Source organism: Erithacus rubecula (genome assembly GCF_903797595.1).
Source record: "Erithacus rubecula genome assembly, chromosome: 11".
NCBI lineage: Eukaryota > Metazoa > Chordata > Aves > Passeriformes > Muscicapidae > Erithacus > Erithacus rubecula.
This window is the reverse complement of record NC_136663.1, coordinates 13990589-14009774: the sequence shown is the minus strand read 5'-3', so window position 1 is coordinate 14009774 and position 19186 is coordinate 13990589. Positions and strand designations below refer to the sequence as shown.

Below are 19186 nucleotides of genomic sequence, written 5' to 3'. Positions count from 1 at the left end.
AAACACTCATCTCCTAGAACTGCATTTATCACACTTCATTGATTCTTAACAGTTGCCATACCTTAGTACATGAAACTGCATAAGTTTACCTAAGTATAACAACTTGTGCTTTCATTCTGCAGATATTGACAACAGTGGGTATGTCAGTGATTACGAGCTTCAAGACCTGTTTAAAGAAGCAAGTCTGCCCTTGCCTGGTTACAAAGTCCGGGAGATTGTAGAAAAGATCATTTTAGTGACAGATAGCAACAAGGACGGCAAAATCAACTTTGAAGAATTTGTCTCTGTAAGACCTTCCCTTTGGATGTTTCTCTACTCTCTGATATCTATTGAGAATTAAGTAGTACAGCTAAGTACTATTTTTATATATAACTGTTATTTTGAGGTTTTTGTGACAATCTAGAATATCCTATAAGTTATTTTCTAATTTTTATCTTTCACACTCCTGTTTAATTTGATAGTTCTTATTTCAGCAGCATGTGAAAGAACAGTAGTTGCAATCAGGCTTGTTTTCTGTGTCCTCCAAGGCAAGGGGAAGAACTACATGTTGTTGGGTCAGCCCTGCTCTGACAAAAGAGCAGACAATTAGTACCAGCCTCTGAATGCTCTTAGCAGTGCTTCACTATGCTTAATCTCTATACTAAAGGCTGTTTGTTACTGGGAGTGAAGTATAAGTTTTCCCTTTCACTGAGCAGATTTCAAAGCTTTAGGATTTTCTAAATGAGAATCAATCACTGTTTTAAAAGAAACACGAATTTACCAGGCTGTTGGTTTGTGGGTGTTTGGGGATGATTATGTTTTGCTTTGAAGTTAGAGTATTGCTGCTAATTGCAGAAAGTTTCTTGTTGAATTAGTTTTTCTGAGATTCTAAACATGCAAATATTTACTTCCATGTATTAACTGTGTCTTTTACTTAGATTTCATTGTCAGTCTGAGACCTCTGCAGTATTTGGGCAAACCTGGGGCATATTAATATATCCAATGTAGTTTACATTGCAAACAGGTGGAAAATAGTATTAGCTTGATAAAGGAAGGGCATGTTTAACTCTCATGTCATAACCCTTTCCATGGAAAGTATGCGGGGAAATAAGTGGCAAAAATATACTAACATCTTCAAAAATGTGTCTCTTTAGTTGTGTTCTTCAGTTTACCAAACTATCTGTGGAAAAACTGTGTAGATATTAATATATCTATTTTTATAGATAGCATGGCTTAATAGAGGTATTCACTGTGAAATAATGTGTTAGATATCCATTATAGATGTAGATATCCAAACAGTAATTATTTCTTTTTAGAAAGATGTCAATATAAATATCAAAGAAAGTCAGGTTAACTACTTACTCTAGACTACTTACATGAATTAACAGTTATTTGAAGGTACAATAAATCACAAAATGCTGTTCATTTTTAAAATTTCAGATAATTCAGGAGTTGAAAAGCAAAGATGTTAGCAAATCTTTCCGAAAATCAATAAACAAAAAGCAAGGTATTACAGCAATTGGAGGAACATCAGCAATATCTAGTGAGGGGACACAGCACTCCTATTCAGGTAAGAAGTAATTAAACATGGGCAAGTTTTCCACAGAGGAAAACTCTTTAAGTTTGCACTACAGATAAAACAGAGCCCAACTGGAAACTTGGCTGTGAAAGCAAATTAACACAGCAAAAGCATGTGGAGATATACAAAGTTAGTGTGGGTGATAGTTTATTAACTTTGTTCAGTTGTTGCTTAGTTTCACTCTTAGTTGCACTTGGAAGCAAGTTGGGCATCTGTGTGAGAGCAAAAGAGGAAAACAAGCACTGACATCTGGTGTGGGAGGAAATGGCCCCTTTAATACTTCTAGTAAAGCTAGTCAAGTTTTCACCTTCGTTATATGCTAATGGACTCTTATTCCTATATTCAGATAAAAAATGAATCCTCATTTTAATTTCCACAGTGTTAACTAACAGGAACTAAAACCCCACTAACAAACAACAACACATCCTTTCTGGATGGAGTGGCCTCCTCAGCTGTCTTTTCCATTACAGAATTGTTCAGTTCTATGTGGTTTTTGCATAGACTGTCTCACACTGAAGAAGCTGCTTTTAATATTTGATCTTGCTACCTCCCCCTGCTGCATGTAATTTAAGTTGGTAATTGTGCCTAATTGCATTGCAGCTCCTGGCCAGAGTGCAAACCACCTTCTAGGATCATATTGCAATCAGCAATATTGCAACTTTTTGATTGACTTAGGTCTGGAATTTGTGTGGTTCCAGATTGTGTTAAGGTTCTATATATGAGGAATATTTACCTGGACTAGCCAAAGGTGGCAATAACCTCTCTTTCAGTAGGATTCCAGCACCAGATATACCTGGTACATCCTCAAAGCAGGGGATATGCTCTATCTCAAAGGATGCTTGTAGGGCATCAGAGGTGATTCTTTAGGTGCAGTTTTATTTTTGGTGGAGAGAAACAAACCCCACGATTCACATGGCCTTGCCTCACCAGCCATCTCTTTTATGATGAGGTTGAAGTGTGCTCTAGAATTTCACATTGTTACCCACTGACAATGAAAGAAGTGTAATGAGTCAGGTGTTTCTTGAGGTGAGGTGACTACCACATGTACTGTTTAGACATTTGGATACTGAGACTTGATTTACTGTTATCCAAATAATCTTTCTTAGATACTTAGTAATAAATTATGTACTGAATATGAAAGAGAATTTAAAACTGAGATATTAAACTTCTGAAGTTTCTCATAGCTAAAGACAGCTCAGCAGTTCAGATCAGTCCCAAAAGGCTGCCAGTCTGTGAAGTCCAGCAGAAGGCTGAATGAAGCACTGCATTTTAAGCAAATAGTGCATGGAGTGAGATGCTGCATATTTCAGATGAGACATTTTCCCCTTTTCTTTGTTTGTAATTGCTGAGAAACAGAATTTGAAGTCAGCCATGAGGATACTTTCCCTATGATGTTCCCATAATTTTTATATTATCCTTCAGAAAATCACCTGATACTTAGGAGGTGCAATGTGAGAAAGACCAATCTGTACTTACTGGTTTTGGTGTTTTCTCATTGGTCTGATTTTTTAATAACTGTGAAACTAAGGGGTTTTGTTGCAGATGAACCTCTTTGACTCAAGTATGCTGTTACTATTACATGTTCAAGGAAATGTTAATCTTTTATTTTAATGCTGTCTTTCTTTTCAGAGGAAGAAAAAGTTGCTTTTGTTAATTGGATAAATAAAGCTCTACAAGATGACCCAGACTGTAAGCACCTCCTACCCATGAACCCATCAGATGCCAGTCTGTTTAAATCCCTTGCAGATGGCATCCTTCTTTGGTGAGTCCAATGCTATGAAAGAAAAGAAATTAATCTCAAAGGTTAAATGCTGATCACAGTGACATGAATTAGAAAACTTTAGACAGGCTTTAACATCAAGACTCCACTCTTAAATATTTTAGTCTGGGTGCAAGGTGAGGAAAATCTGTTTGCCATAAAAATGTGATTTGCAGCATATTTTCTGTGTGACTCTTCTATATTATAGAAACAGTTTTGCACTTCAGACTCATAATTATACATGCCAAATATGTGCAGACTGTTTATAAAGAAGATAATTAAACAGTTCATTAATTCATTACTTGAAATAATTTGAAAACTTGACTATTTTAAATATTTTTTTAAGTTACTAATTATAGTCATTAAATCGTGGGATAGCAGTAACAGAAATCTGAATTAAATTCATGGCAAAACAGAGAACATATAGTAGGTCTCTTAACTTTAGTCTGCTGTAACTTTCTAGTTAAAGTGGATTACTTTAATGTGGTAATCACACACCATGGTAACAAGGGATTAGTTTATTAGTATTGATGTGAATGAGTCTTTGAGAGCCATGTAGATATTGGTACTACAGAAATGCAGTGCAGAAATACACTGATTATACTACACTTTTCCAGTGGAGACCATTTAAGTTACTTTGGTTTACAGTTTTAATCTCAATAACTTTCTTTGACAGTTATAGATATGATCTATTAGTTTTAAAAGGAATATGCAACATATCTGGGGCATTCTTAATGAATGAGCAATTATTTAATGAAGGAGAGGAGATTTAGAGGATGTTCTTTTTTTTTAATCTTGTCAGAAATATATGCAGCTAGTTTACTGTTAGTAGTTTAGAATCAAATAATATATTTTCTGAGGAATGGAAGTCTGAATAAACTCTTGACTTTTCTTTCTTAGCAAAATGATCAACTTTTCACAACCAGATACAATTGATGAAAGGGCTATTAATAAGAAAAAACTCACTCCTTTCACTATTTCTGTAAGTACTGCATGGATAGGAACTTGCCACAAATGAAAAAATAAAGTATTTTTCTGTTTTAATGACAATTCTCCTGGTGGAGAAAAAAATTTAATAATTATATGTAATAAAAAATTCCTGAAGCATGAGATTGTTTTCTAACAAACTCTACTGCATTCTCCTTTTCTTAGATTATTTACAGAAAAACTAGTTTTTTCTTGCTTTCCCTAATACTTTCCCTATTATCTAATTTTTTTTGTCTTACTGAGAACCTGAAGAAAATAATTTTAGACTTTGCATGGATGGCCAGGTTGTATTTTAGCCATGCAGAAAGTATCTGCATGCTGTATACTCTATGATAGAATAATGCACTTTCAATCCCAGAGAGCAACTTGGACAGAAGATGAGTTCTATTTTAAATTGTGTATGAAGTAATGGAAAAGTTTAACAGAAATCGGTTTTAAGAACTGAGTTTGGGTTTAAGAAAACAGATCTGGAAAGGGAAGTAGGTCTGTAAGTTACTGGCCCAATGAGAAAAAACTGCTAATGAAAAACCTGTTAAATGGCAGACTTTTCATTTTAGCCAGTGACATTAAAATATAAAAAGTTCAATTATACACGCTATGTTCTAAATCCTCCAAATGGATTTTGTTATTACTATTTATTTAAAGTGTTATTAGTCAAGATTTGTCAGCAAAGGTGGTACTGCATGTGTTTATGTTGCCTCTGTAGATAGTGAAATATGACACAAGAAAATAATGACATTGATGAGAACTGCCAGCTATTTTTTCTTGGAATCTTTGTCAATATCTTTGACAATCACTAGCTTTACTTTAAGTGTCAGGGTTTTGAATTGCTGTGATTTTCTTATGCTTTTCATTCATACAGTTTAACAATTGCTTGAATAAATGTGCAAGATTTAAAATGAGATGACAGTGATGTCAGTATCCTGCACAGGACTCCATGCAAGAATTCTATATGAACATGTTTTTTAGGATCAAGTCTCTGATATTTTGAGCAATATTGTTTAATTTATATAATTGATACTTAGGAGTTGCAAAAAGTATTTTGATTAAAATATTCCTCAGTAATCTCAGCTGCAGAAGGTGGGATTTTTTGGTGAGTCCATATGTCATTATTTCATTAAATTTCAATAAGTAGCAAGGTAGTTCTCAAAAAACTCCCAGAGTGCAGTTTTCTATTGGACACCATTGAACTAATGCATTATTTCTTCCAAAGTTTAATATGAACAATCTCACAAGTATGTGAAATGATGATATTCCAAATAGGAAAACCTAAACCTGGCTCTGAACTCAGCATCTGCCATTGGCTGCACGGTTGTCAATATTGGATCACAAGATTTGCAAGAAGGAAAACCACACTTGGTGTTGGGGCTCTTGTGGCAGATCATTAAAGTTGGCCTTTTTGCTGATATTGAGATTTCCAGAAATGAAGGTAAGAGTAATGCTAGGTATAGCAATGTCAGCCATTTGGAATTAGCTCAGACATCAATAGCAGTGATTTCAGCTTTCTTTCAAACTTGCTTTTAGCTCTTATTGCCTTGCTAAATGAAGGGGAAGAGCTGGATCAGTTAATGAAGCTTTCCCCAGAAGACCTCTTGCTGCGCTGGGTGAATTACCATCTGGCCAATGCAGGGTGGCAGAAAATCAGTAACTTCAGCCAAGACATTAAGGTATGTAGTTATTTGCTCTCATAATCAAACACAGTGCATAGAAAAAAAAAAGTCAAATCAGAAGAATTTAGATACAATAGTAATCTGCTTTCTCTGGCTGTAGGTTTATCCTGCATTTTTCAACATTGAAAGAGAATTATTTTCATCTCTTCTATACTACGTAGTTGCTCATCCCTTTTATTATCATAGCACAGTGTGAAGTGAACATTTCCAACAAGCTGATACTCAGGGAAGTTCTAATGTTGTAAGATGGCTATTAGAGTTATTTAGGATAATTTGCACCATCCTATTAGCTGCCTAATAACTGTTAGTCACTGCTTTGCTGGTGTTGTCAGGTGACTGACACTGGGGCTGAAAGGTTTCTTGGGGCAGGTGGTAGAGCTGCATAATTCTCTCTTCAGTCATTCTGCAAAGGCATGCAGAGCATTGTAGTAGCCCAGCTGATGAGAGAACACAGCAACTTTTTAAAACTGAAAGCAAAGGAGGAAGATTTCCTAGGGTGATTAAACCTCCTCTCATTGGAGAAAACCATGCCCTTAATTGCCAGTTACATCTTTTCAAATGCTACCAAGAAGGCTGTTATTTAAGCAGATTGTAACTAGGGTTTTATATGAAAACTGCTACTATGGTAAAAGTATTACATGGTGTTTAAGAGAAGTAGTAAATATTTTAGAACTAGTAGAGGTTTATTTTTTCTTGTTGTTTGTTACTGCAAAATTGATCCTTTTTATGGATGACCACATAAATTTGCCCTGAATATCTTTCTTACACCAGTCTAGCTGATATTCAACAAAATAAATTTAACTAGCATTGTCCAAAATAATTAGCAGATATTCCTTTTCTCTTTCATCTGGCTAAGTAAGTTCTATGTGAAACAGGGTAGTAAAATGGCTGTATGACCTCATCCATAATCACTGAAATTAGGCTGCTGGTTTTTTGACTCTTATGACTTTTGGATTGGACTAGTAGGAAAGACTACATACTTGTTTTTTTGGTTTTTTTTAATATTACACTGTTTGTTTTAGGATTCAAGAGCGTATTACCATCTGTTAAATCAGATTGCACCCAAAGGAGATGATCGTGAACAACTGCCCATTAAAATTGACTTTACAGGATTTCATGTAAGTGTTCCAGTCTATTTTTACATTTCTGGACAATCTGAGACCTCTGTATGCATCCAACATTCTGGTTACCTGATTATCCCTGAATCCTCTTTTGTTTCCTAACGTGCAAAAAACCAGCCAGATTCTTCAGTGTTACAAAAGCTTAAATGGGCAAAAACTTGAGTAAGTTCTACAGTGCTGCTGAAACAAGATAATGCATCCTGCAGTCTAAAGTTTGGAGCCGTGTTTTAATTGGAGTAGTGTATATTGATTTTCAGTTGGGTCATCCAACATGAATATTAGAACACCCCGCTCAGTTCTTCTCTTTTGGAATTCAGACAAGGAAAAAGAATTGACTTCATCAACTGTTGCTCCTTCCTCTAACCAAATAGCATTTAGAAATAACATGAACCCTTCCAATAACCTTCCAGCAGGAAAGTGTGGCATCAAGCCTTAAGTTATAAAGGGACAGAGGGTCTAAAACCAGTCTACATTGATATGAAAGCACTTGTTGGAGCTGTTTCATAATGCCTATTGGAAGGATTATTCTGAGAGTGCTTTTGATATAAAATTGAACTGCATGCCTGAAATACTTGTAATCAATCAGAATCTAAAGTAGAATCTCATTATTCATTATAATCATGAAACCCACATGCAAGATTGTTTGCTTACATGCTTAATGCTCTTCATGCATAGTTCTCTTAATTTCCTTGTTTACTTTATTTGCTCTTGTTTTGGATTTTTTGAGAGTGAGAAAGGGTAGAAGTTAATGTTTTCCATGTAATTTCCTGCAGTTCATATGATCATGTTTTGTAATGAACTAGTATATTACTAATAAAGACCAGTGAACACAACATATAACTTTCCAACTTATGATGATTAAGAGGATAAATTATTAAAAGACAGATGTGATTTAATATTAAAATATTAAAAATATTTATATATTTTAATTTAATATTAAAATATTAAAAGAAGCATTCCAGCTCATACTGATGGTTTTGGGCATCATCTGGAATTACTGTGCTTGAGAATATCAGTTTCAAGCAGTCAATCTTTGGTTTATGTAGAAGGATACGCAATATGGGAACCAACAACCTGGAAATATAATCTCTACACTCTTGGCTGCAGTTGCTGTGATTCATGAGGAATGCTGTGCTGACAGCCACAGAAGTGGAGGACAGTAGAAGGCTGAGGGGAATTGTCATGGGCTATAAGAACTAGCTCAGGCATTGGCAGAATGAGGGAGGAGCTGACATGGGTCATTTAAAGATTTCCCTACCTTGACAATTTGGTAAAATCTAGTACTAGACTTAACTGTAAATTAACTTTTGTTTGTTTTTCTTTTTAGGATAAAAATGACTTGAGGAGGGCTGAATCCATGCTCCAACAGGCAGATAAATTGGGCTGCAGACAGTTCGTAACTCCAGCTGATGTGGTTGCAGGCAACCCTAAGCTCAATTTGGCTTTTGTTGCAAATCTCTTTAACACATATCCAGCCCTGCACAAGCCTGACAATTCATCTTATGATCTCAATTTATTAGAAGGTACTCAACTTTCTAACTATACAGAAGAATATTAGAGATTTCTCCTTCTAGGTTGTGATATAGGATCCCTTTGTGCTGGTGCCTGTGTTAACTTACTAGCAGCCAATATAAGCCTTAGTAGAAAACCCCAGTGGTGTCTATACTGTTCACTTGTGTTAGGCTGACCAAATGGTTATTCCTGAATAACCTTCTGTCATTCATTTGCAGGAGCAAAAACTGTCCCCCTACTTTCCTTTCAGTTTCCTGTGCTTCTTTCCATGCTATTTATATTTTAGCTGATGTACAAATTCTAGCTTTTCTTTGCAGTGCTATATTATGCAACTGTAATAGTCTTTAAAAGTATTTTTCACATAGTGCATTCATATATGTGTGTGTGTGTGTGTATTAGTTTGTTGCCTTTTAAAGTAGGAAACATTTATTTTATAAAAGGCTTCTGTATAAGCAGCCTGTATTAATCTATTGCATCAACAGCCTGTATAGATCCTATCGTATCAGGGAATTTGGCCTTTAACTGCACAGTTCAGATCTCTAATGCCAGAGATAAAGGGATAATTGGTAACAATCTTTGGCTGTTGCCCTTGCTGTGGACCAGCTAATCTAGGATAATGGAATGGCTCCTGCCAGTGTATTTCACAGTTGTTCACTGATCTCAAAGGAATGTGAGAATCAGGGGTGCCGCTCTCGGGAGAATCATCAGCAATGTTCACATAGTCCTCTGCACTGCCTTCTCGTGCCTTCCTCTTACTGTTCCTATCAGGTTTCCTTTCCATCTAGGTGAGTCCATCTTCCTTTGCCTGTTCTTTCATAATTTGTCTGTGCTGCTACATCCTTGTGTCACAAATCTTATACCCCTCAGAGCATTCCTGTTTCAGGCTTCTTGCTCTTCTAGCTTCAGCTGGGTGCCAGCTGTGATATGATAGAGATTGTAGAGCACAGGACATTGTCTTCCCTTTTCAGCTGTGATAACCCTGTCACTGCAGTCCCTGCTGGCCAGGACAAATGACTGAAGGAAAGGCCTGCTCTTCCTCTGCTTCAGTTTTGTTAGAAATGTCAGCTCTTGGAAATGTATACAGGAGCTGTGTGAAGGTGGAATATGTTTAGTTCAGCTTCTCTGCTTTGAAGATAAAATTGCTGGTGTGATTTGAAATAATGAAAACTTGGTTAAATTTGGAAGAGTTTTCAATGGCATGAGAAAAAAACAGTTGAATTAGTTTCTGGACTTTCCTGAAACATTTAGATGAGATCAAAGTCTCAGCCAAACCAGTTTAAAAATTACCATCAGCTGAATGCTAGACTTTGATTTTGTAATTTTAAACACCAGCCAAATTTAACTTATTATTTACAATATATATTTTAGATATTATAATCATGGCAATGTTATCTGTTCAAAGAAAAGTAGATGACTCCTTTTTGCCCTCAAATAATAATTCCCATGGTGTCAAGTAGATCTAAACTATAAAATAGTTCTTTCATCCCAAAGACAATGTTGTTAATTTTTTTCCTGTTAATGTATTATTTGTTTTCCATTAAGTCCTGTGTTTATACTGATGTTTTCTCAAGCTAGTGATTAAAAATATGACATTGATTTCTTTATAGTTTCATCATAGATTGTCTGTTGAAATCTGACTCATAATTTATAATGCTTTCCTGTTTTGCTTCATGAAATGCAGATTTGACCCCTCCTAATGTAGGTACTGTATTTAGTACTTTTCTGTACTCCATAAAAGTGTTTATTCTGCAATTTTTCATTCTGTTTTTTCCCTATTGTTTAATCATCTCTGTCCTTTTCTGGTTGATTTTTTTGCATTGTTCTTACATTTTTCTATTGTTTTAATATGCCATCGTAAGTAAAAGAGAAGGAAAAAAACCCCACAGCATATAAAATGAGGGCAGGAGTTGCAGTAAGTCAAATGTCATACAGGTATTTTGGGGGGGTTTAACTGGTAAGGGCTTTCCGTGAACTGAGACATCAAGCTGTAGGCATGTGTGGGTGAGTAGAACTTCCTAAAAGTCTTTGTTTTCCTGCATAAATTCCATATTTTCAGGGACTGTCCCACCTGATCAGTGTGGTGTGGCTGTCCTCTTTACAACAGTTAATGCTGTGCATAAACTGACATCTACCCTGATAATACATCTGGTGATGTGCACTGAAATATGGAGAGCATATCTCTCAGGAATACTGACCTAGCAAAATGAACATTTGCTATTGTGTGGGGATGGAGAGGCAGTCCTGAGCTCAGTTATTGCACCACTTTTGCATGCTGCTGCTGATCCAAGCTGATCCTCTTGCTTGTGGGGAAAGCAGCAGTTTGGAGTCAAAGTCATGCAGAAAGCTGAGTTCTTGCAGGGAGGAAGAGAAGGGACTTGTTCACTCACTTTTCCTCCAGTGTAGATGTCCTGTGCTGTTGCTTAGATTACTGGCAGCCTTCATGGCTGTCACAAGAGGGTTAAATACTCCCACTCAGGCTGGCTGGACTTTGGTGCAACTGTGTCTCAAGATCAGTTGTGTTCCAAAGATAATCTTAGATATATTTGGAGCTCTTTGGATTCTTGATCCCTTCCCTATGCCTACTCTCCACTCAGTTCCACAGTGTAATGATCTCAAAAAAGAGATGGCAATAAATATAAAGGATACTACCAAATTTGCTCCTCTCTCTTTTGTGTAGCTCTGCCCCCTTTCTGCAGTTTTCCAATGATTTTGGCTATCTCCTGCACCACTCAGCAGAAGATATGCTCCTGATAGGATCACAAGGTATATTTTGAATACAAGAATAGAGAGAAAAAATTGATCAGTTCTCAGCCATCTGGAAAAATTATTAACACTCATGTATTGCATGATAAAGGGTTTTGTTTAGAGTGGCATATTAAATATAGTATGCTGGGTTTAGTTCCTGGACTCCCACTTTCCAGAAGGGTCCTGCCCAGCTTGCATGCTCTTGCTCCTGCTTGGCTACTTTGGATTCTCCTGACAATGTTAAGCAAGCATTTTAAAATCCTCAGTCTGAGTGCAGTTGCTGAGTTTCTGTTTCTGTGGCTATGCTGTTAAATAAGAGTTCACTAAATAACCTTGGTACTGTCTTTCTAATGGACAAGTGTTCCTAAGTGCACCTTGTAGTCAGTATTTTAAGTACTGCAAATCAACTCAAAGCTCAGTAACCATAAAATCATAAAAAAAAGCACAAGGCACTTGCTTCAAAATACCATAATCTCAAAGATACTCTTTATAAACTTACATTATATATAATTCTTGAGTTATGATTTGTTTTTTTAAATGGAAAAACTGATATTTTTAATAACTGTCATGAGGTGTGAGTCTTCTTTTAAATTTTAATGTGGCAAGAAATATGTGAAACAAAGCTCTCTGATGACCTGGCAGAATAGTATTTTTCTTTGTTTCTTCTCTTTCATCAGTGGCTCTTTGGTTATGTTTGCAAGTAAATATTTGAAACCAACACTAATTTGAATTGCATATGAAAAAAATAATAATTTTTAAAATGTATCAGTAAGATGAATACCAACTATTTCAAAATAATTGGAAAGGAAAGAATCTGGTAAGGTGGACGAAACTTTTACTTTAAAACTTATTCTGTTAGAAACTGTAAAATACAGTGGAAGCTTCTGAAGTTCTGAACTTTTATATAAAAGTATAAAAGGCCTAGATTAAAATGGTAACTTTTATCTAAAAATTTATTTTATGACATAGGTCTAGGCATGGAAAAATAATGTTAAAGATTTTATTTCTAGTCTCATGATAAAAAGATGTTTACACAATAGCTTCATTTTACAAAAGCATTCATTATTCTGTAGTCAGCCTAGAACTGCATTACTAAATGAGTTTTCATGCTATATAAACCTCATCAGACAAATGTGGTACTGTTACCCTCTAAGGAGCAAACGAAAACAGCAAAGAAAAATCTTGCTTAGATATGTCTGCCTCAGTCTGGACAAATCTGTTCTTTCCTTGTTTGAAGAGGTTTTCTCCCTCCTCAGTGCCATCCCTGTTTTCTTAACTGTGGATTATTAACCCAGGGGAACAAAATGATGACGTTATTCCAGGCTCACATATTCAGGCTAAATGTTTTCTCAAATGCTCCTCTTAGATCCAAGAGAAAACATCTTATGCAGCACTGATTCAAATGTAGATGGCCACAGAGATCGGAGAGTTGTTAAAATTTAGGTAGTGTTGTATGTAGAAAATTAATGAATTATTTCAAGCTGTAACTTTATAGAGAAAGAGAGTTAGGTTAGGACTCATGATTGCAATAATAAATGAATCTAAGTCAGGAAAGTGAAGATTGGGATTTACTTCCTAATGAATTTTCTGCAGTTCTTGTAAGTAGAATTGCTGGTTAAAACTGTGAGGATAACTGCCCCCCTTGGCAGTATAAATAGCTTCACAAATGTAACCAATACAACACTGCCTCTCCACATTTTCAGTGCAAAGAACTAAAAAAAATTAAATTCGTTTCTTTGGGGAGCCTCTTTGCAAATTAATACTGTCAATTTCTGTGAGGGGAGAGTGGAGTTGTAGTGCCTCGTGTGTTAGTACTGACTTTTAATAAAAATGTCATTTCAAACAGATCTAATGGTACTGTATAATGCAGTTTCCACTATTTTTAGTTTCAGCAAATTATTATAAATCATCTCCATGATATGCTAATCATATTAAATATAATACAGTTTATTTCTGTATTTTATCAAATTGCATTTACTCAAATAAATGTAGTCTAAGTGTACTACTGTACTATATACTGTCTAATAGTACCATGTAGTGCCCCTGCCCTGTGCCCAGAATTGAGTGAATCTGAATTGGATAGGATTGCCTTGTAGTATAGACTGGTGTTTGGGAAATTACAAACTCATTTTGGGGTGGGATATGAGAAGTATTTAAACATTGCTTAATGAAGTATTTTCTCCAATAACTTATATAGAATTACATTTGTCACCATAGGAGAAAGTAAGGAAGAAAGGACTTTCAGAAACTGGATGAATTCACTGGGTGTAAGCCCATATGTTAATCATTTATACAGGTAAGATATTTTTAAAAAGAATGATTTTACTTCCCTTGGGTGACAGGGGAAGAAAGAAATAAGAGGGAAAGTTGTATTTCTACTAGAGTAATGATTTCCAGGTTTCCACTTCAAAACTGGTCTGTAGGACCGCATTAAGCAGTATCTGCCTTGAATATTCTAGTCATAATCTAGATAAACTAGAAAACTTAAGAAGGTTTTAATCTTCCCCTCTCACTCACTTGTACATTTGAATTACATCTTTTAAAAAGTTGAGATAATTGTGTTTTATGATGCATAATTTTTATTTTTTCAGTAGACTGTAAGAAGCTCTGCAGTGTAGTATTTCCTCATATGAAGGGCTTTATAAAAACTTTTAGATGCTTCTGGTCACCTTCAAATTATGCCAGAAGTTGATTCAAATCCTGTTAATAAAAGATGAGATTGAGGGAGCAAATGGGAACACCTGCTTCTATGTATATTTACTAATTGGTTTCATTATTTCTGTTTTCTGAACTCTGTAAGATGATCTGTAGGTAGCTTAACATGGAGAATTTCATTGATGAAATAGCTGATGAGGATTATCAGTAATGCAACATATAATGGGAAAATAATACTTTTCCTACTATTCTTCTAAGTTTGTTGGTTTTGATTATTCTTTAGCAAAATACTTCTGTAGGCATCTGCAGATAAAGCATGAGTATTTAACATTTGGGAAAGTCCTTAGAGAATTAAAACTACATCAATAAATTAAACCCCTTTTAGCAGCTATTTTGTCTATGCCTGCCCTATGAAAGTAATTATTTAATTGAAGTTACTGACTGTGCCTGCTTCACTAAGATTTGTGAAAATAATGAAATTAAATGCAGAGTTTGGTGTAGACAATTGCAGGAATCAAGCAATAGCATATAGGCCAGTTTCTTTACAGAACATCACCAGTTTTTGTTTAAGTGTCTGGAATTTTTCAGCAACTTAATTACACTATGACAAGTCTCAAGTACTTACTTTCATTGTCTGTGTTTTTGTGCTTAAAACCATGGTTTTTCTCTGGTTTAGTGACCTTTCTGATGCTTTAATCATCTTCCAACTGTATGACATGACACGTGTACCAGTTGACTGGAGCCACGTCAACAAACCTCCTTACTCATTGCTGGGTGGCAACATGAAAAAGGTGGGTGGATGCTCTGGGAAGCAGCCCAGCTTCACTGCCTCCCATTGTGCTGATGGCAGTCTCTTTGTTGAGATTTCTCTGCTACTGAGACAGTCCTGGGGAAGAAAAGGATAATCTATTTTTCAGATGTTATCCCAAAGAATAAATAGTATATATAGCACTTATCATCTTAGTTTCTAAATGTGGACACCTTTAGGCAATATTTAATTTGTAGCCTGATTTGGATCTCTAAGTGAAAGCTTCAGGCCTGACATGGCTGTTGTTGCTGGATGCTTCTATACTGTGAGACATTTCCTCTCAGAGGATTTGGGCAAGACTTGCAAAATCCAAGCTTTCACTTTGTTTTGTGATTGTTGTGAAGCCTGAAATGTAGAGGATTAAAAATACTGCCTGTGCAAAAAGAATACATTTCAATATCTTTCAAAGTGTAGTTTTGATATAAATATATTTTATTCACTGCCTTAGTGGAAACTTGGTTTTCTCAAATGTGGAAAACACGATCATTGGAATCTTGCATAACTGCATTTATAGTAAAAACTATGTTATTTTAATCACAGTGTAGCCAGACTGGAAATCTTTTCTACCTTCAGATCTCATTGTAGGTAACAGTAAGCCAAAGTAACTTAAAATGCATGTAGGTTATAGGTCTGTATGGCAGAAATATTAAGGTGTTTTCATTATTTAAACACAGATCGAGAATTGCAATTATGCAGTAGAACTTGGGAAGACAAAAGCCAAATTCTCACTGGTTGGTATTGCTGGACATGATCTAAATGAGGGTAATCCAACTCTGACTTTGGCTTTGGTATGGCAGCTGATGAGAAGGTAAGTTAGGAGCAGTGTGTGATAGATGTGTGCATGTGTGTCTGTAAATCAAGGCAAATTAAGGGGAATGTTCAGGTCACCCAACTGGTATTACAGAGAGCAATCTCTAAATATCCCTGTTCTCAAAGACAGAATTGGACATGTGTTGTGTAAGTTTACATACTGTGCCGTGATTGAAACCACAAATTATAGTGACAAAATCTTATAAACTAGAAACTGTGACTAAAATTAATAATCCTGCAGTAAGTAAAAAGAGCTCAACTTAATTCATGTTGATTCCATGTATATTTCTGTAAGTAGAGTAATTTAAGTATTTGTAAAACCCAAGGTGTACCTTACGAAGAGGAGTACTTGGCATTGTTACTGAGAAAAAGTAGTATTTTACCTTTGCTTATAGATTTGTAAGTGGAGTTCTACCACTCATTTTAACTTGGGCTCTTGTTCTCTTCATTGAAGGTATACTTTGAATGTATTATCTGACCTAGGAGAGGGCGAAAAAGTAAATGATGAAATTATTATTAGGTGGGTGAATCAGACACTTGCAAATGCAAATAAGAAAACTTCAATTACAAGTTTCAAGGTAATCAATTTTATTTACTTTTCTTTCCACATATAATAAGACCTGAGATTTTTAACCTGATTTGTTAACGATTTGGTTTTAACAGCAGCTCTCCTATCAGCTAGCAAAATTGTTTATGGAAATACTTCAGACAGTCTTTGAATCTTCAAAATTATTTTAAAAATCTGTCATAAAATAAAATAAAAGGAATTATAGTAGCTGCAGTAAGATACAAAACAAAAAGCCCAACAACAAAGAAAAGAAAAGGAAGTTTAAACTTTCGAAGGGGCTTCTGGTTGAAGCTACCAGTGTTTTTGGATATGGGCACTCTTATGCTCGTACAAGCAGAAAAACGATTTTGGAAATAGCGAGGGCCCGGTGAGCACTCCTAGGAGCTGGTTCCAATGATCTCCCGTGTGGCAGAGGCGGGAGAGGGACCCGCGGTATCCAGCGACACCTTGTGTCCTCCCGGGCACTGCTGTGCGCGGCGGGCGGGGACAGGAGCTGCCCCATTCAGCACGTAACAGCACTTTGATAAAAGATGCTTCCCTTCCGCAGAAGTGTTCAAAACGAAAGAAGCCATATGTGTGCCAGGTGTGTTATTCTGTGTGGATCTCTTGCTCTAGAAATGGCTGATTAATAATTGCACGCAAGTGTTACATTCTTGTTCAGGTTTATTTTGTAACCTGAAGCAGTTATGTTTGTGGTTCAAAATAGGAGAACCTAACAAATTAAACATTTGAGAGTTCATTGTGTTATGAACTTTAATTAGGTAAGCGTTATTAATCAGAAAATTAAGAAAAAATTATTCCTTTTTAGTCTTGAATGTAACTTGGGCCCCTTCATTTTCTTATGAGATGTTGCTGCTTCTCTTATTTCTACACAAATTGTTATAATGGAAGTATTAAATAAGTTTAAAATATTACAAGAATCTATCCCAATATCTTGCCTTTGGTATGCCTGTGGTTTTGGGAGGACATTGATTGTGGTTTTGAGGTCGTTCAAATGGTATTTTTAAGGTAATTCAGCTAATGGTTCATCAATAAAGATAAGGAGGTACTGATGTAAAGTGACACTATTCAGTATTCTTTTTTTTTTACTACTAATTTTTAACAACATTCATATAAATATTGCAGATTCCTTAAACTAATCTTGTGAGTCTTTTTCTTTTAGGACAAATCAATTAGCACTAGTTTACCTGTCCTAGATTTAATAGATGCCATTGCACCAAAAGCAGTTCGTCCAGAAATGGTCAAGAGAGAAGACCTTTCTTACCAAGACAAACTGAATAATGCCAAGTAAGTTTTAAATGAATGCTTCATATTTTCCTGAAATGCAGGAAGTGCATGAATTCATGGTGTAATGCATTATTTGCAGATTTGTTAAGAGAAAGATAAAACTAATAGAAACATTCAATAGAATATTAATTCTAATGTTACTTATTTTTTTAGTGTATCTAAAATATGAACTCAAATTCACAGCTGATATGACCTACCACCACCACACTGTAATTGGTTTCTTAATAGTCTGCCATACCTCATATTGTTTTTGACAAAATAAATGCTCTGATAACCAGTAGCAAAACATCTGCCAGTACAATTGTCACTACATGCTTTCCTCACAGTAATGTCCATTTTCTGGTAGAGCCTAAGTACTGTTAAATAGGCATATCCTGCTATTGAAATCTGGATTTGTTGTCGTGAATGCCAGAAAAATAACAGTATTTGTTTTCTTTTGTTTTCCAAGGTATGCCATTTCAGTTGCTCGAAAAATCGGTGCTCGTATTTATGCTCTCCCAGATGATCTGGTTGAAGTGAAGCCAAAAATGGTGATGACAGTGTTTGCATGCTTGATGGGAAGAGGACTGAACAGAATAAAATAATGCAGACATGTTATCTAACTTTCTGCCATGTTAAGCACAATGAATGCCTCGCAGTTTACAGAGTTCTGAAACTTATATAAGATGAGAAAAATTGTATGCACAAATACACTCATCAATTATCTTTTAATAATGTGTTTATATTAGTCAATTTTCTTCAGTTTCATAACACATGAATTATTTATGGCTAATACTGTTTTCAGAACATGTTCATTAACAAATTAACATCATAGATTTGTATTGCTTGGAAAAACCCATATGAATCAAGCTTCATTTGTATTAGTTTCCATAGCACTGTAAGAAACTTGCATTGTTTTACATATGTTGTTTCAGAACCAATTATGAAACACTGTTTGATTTTTGTTGGTGTTAAGTGTAGTCATAAAGTCTCAAGGTGCATTCCAATCCTGTTGGATTGGTCTCCAAACTGCACAGAAATTATCATCCTTGCCTTATTCTTGGAGAGCTTAACTCTTGTTGGAGCCAATGAGAGTCTTGTCATTGACTTCAAAGCAAGTAAAGGCCTGTGATAATATCTGGTAACTAATGAATACTGATTAAACTGATGAAACTTTTTTTGTGGGAATTATCTTTAAATATATGTAGTAGATTTGTTCTGTTACTTAGCAGAAACTTTTACAAACCATGTCGTATGAACAAACCAGCAATAGAAAGCAGAAATGTCCTGTCACTGTTAGGTCTGCATATGTGCAAAGTTTTGCGGTTGGATTAAACAGCTGTTGTTTTTTTTAACCTTTTCATAAAATACTGTATTAAGAAAACAATAAAGATCTGGCTAGTCCACTATGGGATTTCTCATTACTGTACTGCATTTCCTTATACATCTTTCCTTTGATTTTTCTGAAGTGTTTATTATGTGTGCAGAGGTTTTGTGTAGAAAGACCAGTGCATTGTCTGAATGAGAAGAAATCTGTATTTTTTCTTAGTAAATTTAAAGTAACTATTTGTACTCCTTTTTCATCAGCTATAAATTTTCACTTATGCTGGAGCTGGACATTTAATAAAGTTGCTACCAAAAGCCAATCACTAAGAAAACTAAATCAAAATTAAAGAGATTATTTTTTTAAGTATGAAGCTTCTACTTTCTACAGGTCCTGAAGCCAG

At 35.4% G+C, this 19186-nt stretch overlaps 1 protein-coding gene across 7 annotated transcripts in view; it reads left to right on the top strand.

Annotated features, from left to right (window-relative positions):
• The window catches only part of PLS1 (plastin 1), a 38512-nt gene extending 19644 nt beyond the window's left edge, over positions 1-18868 (top strand). For all 7 annotated transcript variants that reach the window (XM_079314703.1, XM_079314707.1, XM_079314704.1 and 4 more), the window contains 14 exons: positions 123-286; positions 1420-1549; positions 3188-3320; positions 4218-4299; positions 5568-5733; positions 5829-5971; positions 6997-7092; positions 8423-8618; positions 13570-13648; positions 14684-14798; positions 15490-15623; positions 16080-16203; positions 17356-17480; positions 17929-18868. In XM_079314703.1, the coding sequence (XP_079170829.1) occupies positions 123-286; positions 1420-1549; positions 3188-3320; positions 4218-4299; positions 5568-5733; positions 5829-5971; positions 6997-7092; positions 8423-8618; positions 13570-13648; positions 14684-14798; positions 15490-15623; positions 16080-16203; positions 17356-17480; positions 17929-18064 (1823 nt within the window). In that variant the 3' untranslated portion in view covers positions 18065-18868. The remainder of the gene's footprint in view (positions 1-122; positions 287-1419; positions 1550-3187; positions 3321-4217; positions 4300-5567; positions 5734-5828; positions 5972-6996; positions 7093-8422; positions 8619-13569; positions 13649-14683; positions 14799-15489; positions 15624-16079; positions 16204-17355; positions 17481-17928) is intronic.
• Positions 18869-19186: the final 318 nt, after the last annotated feature.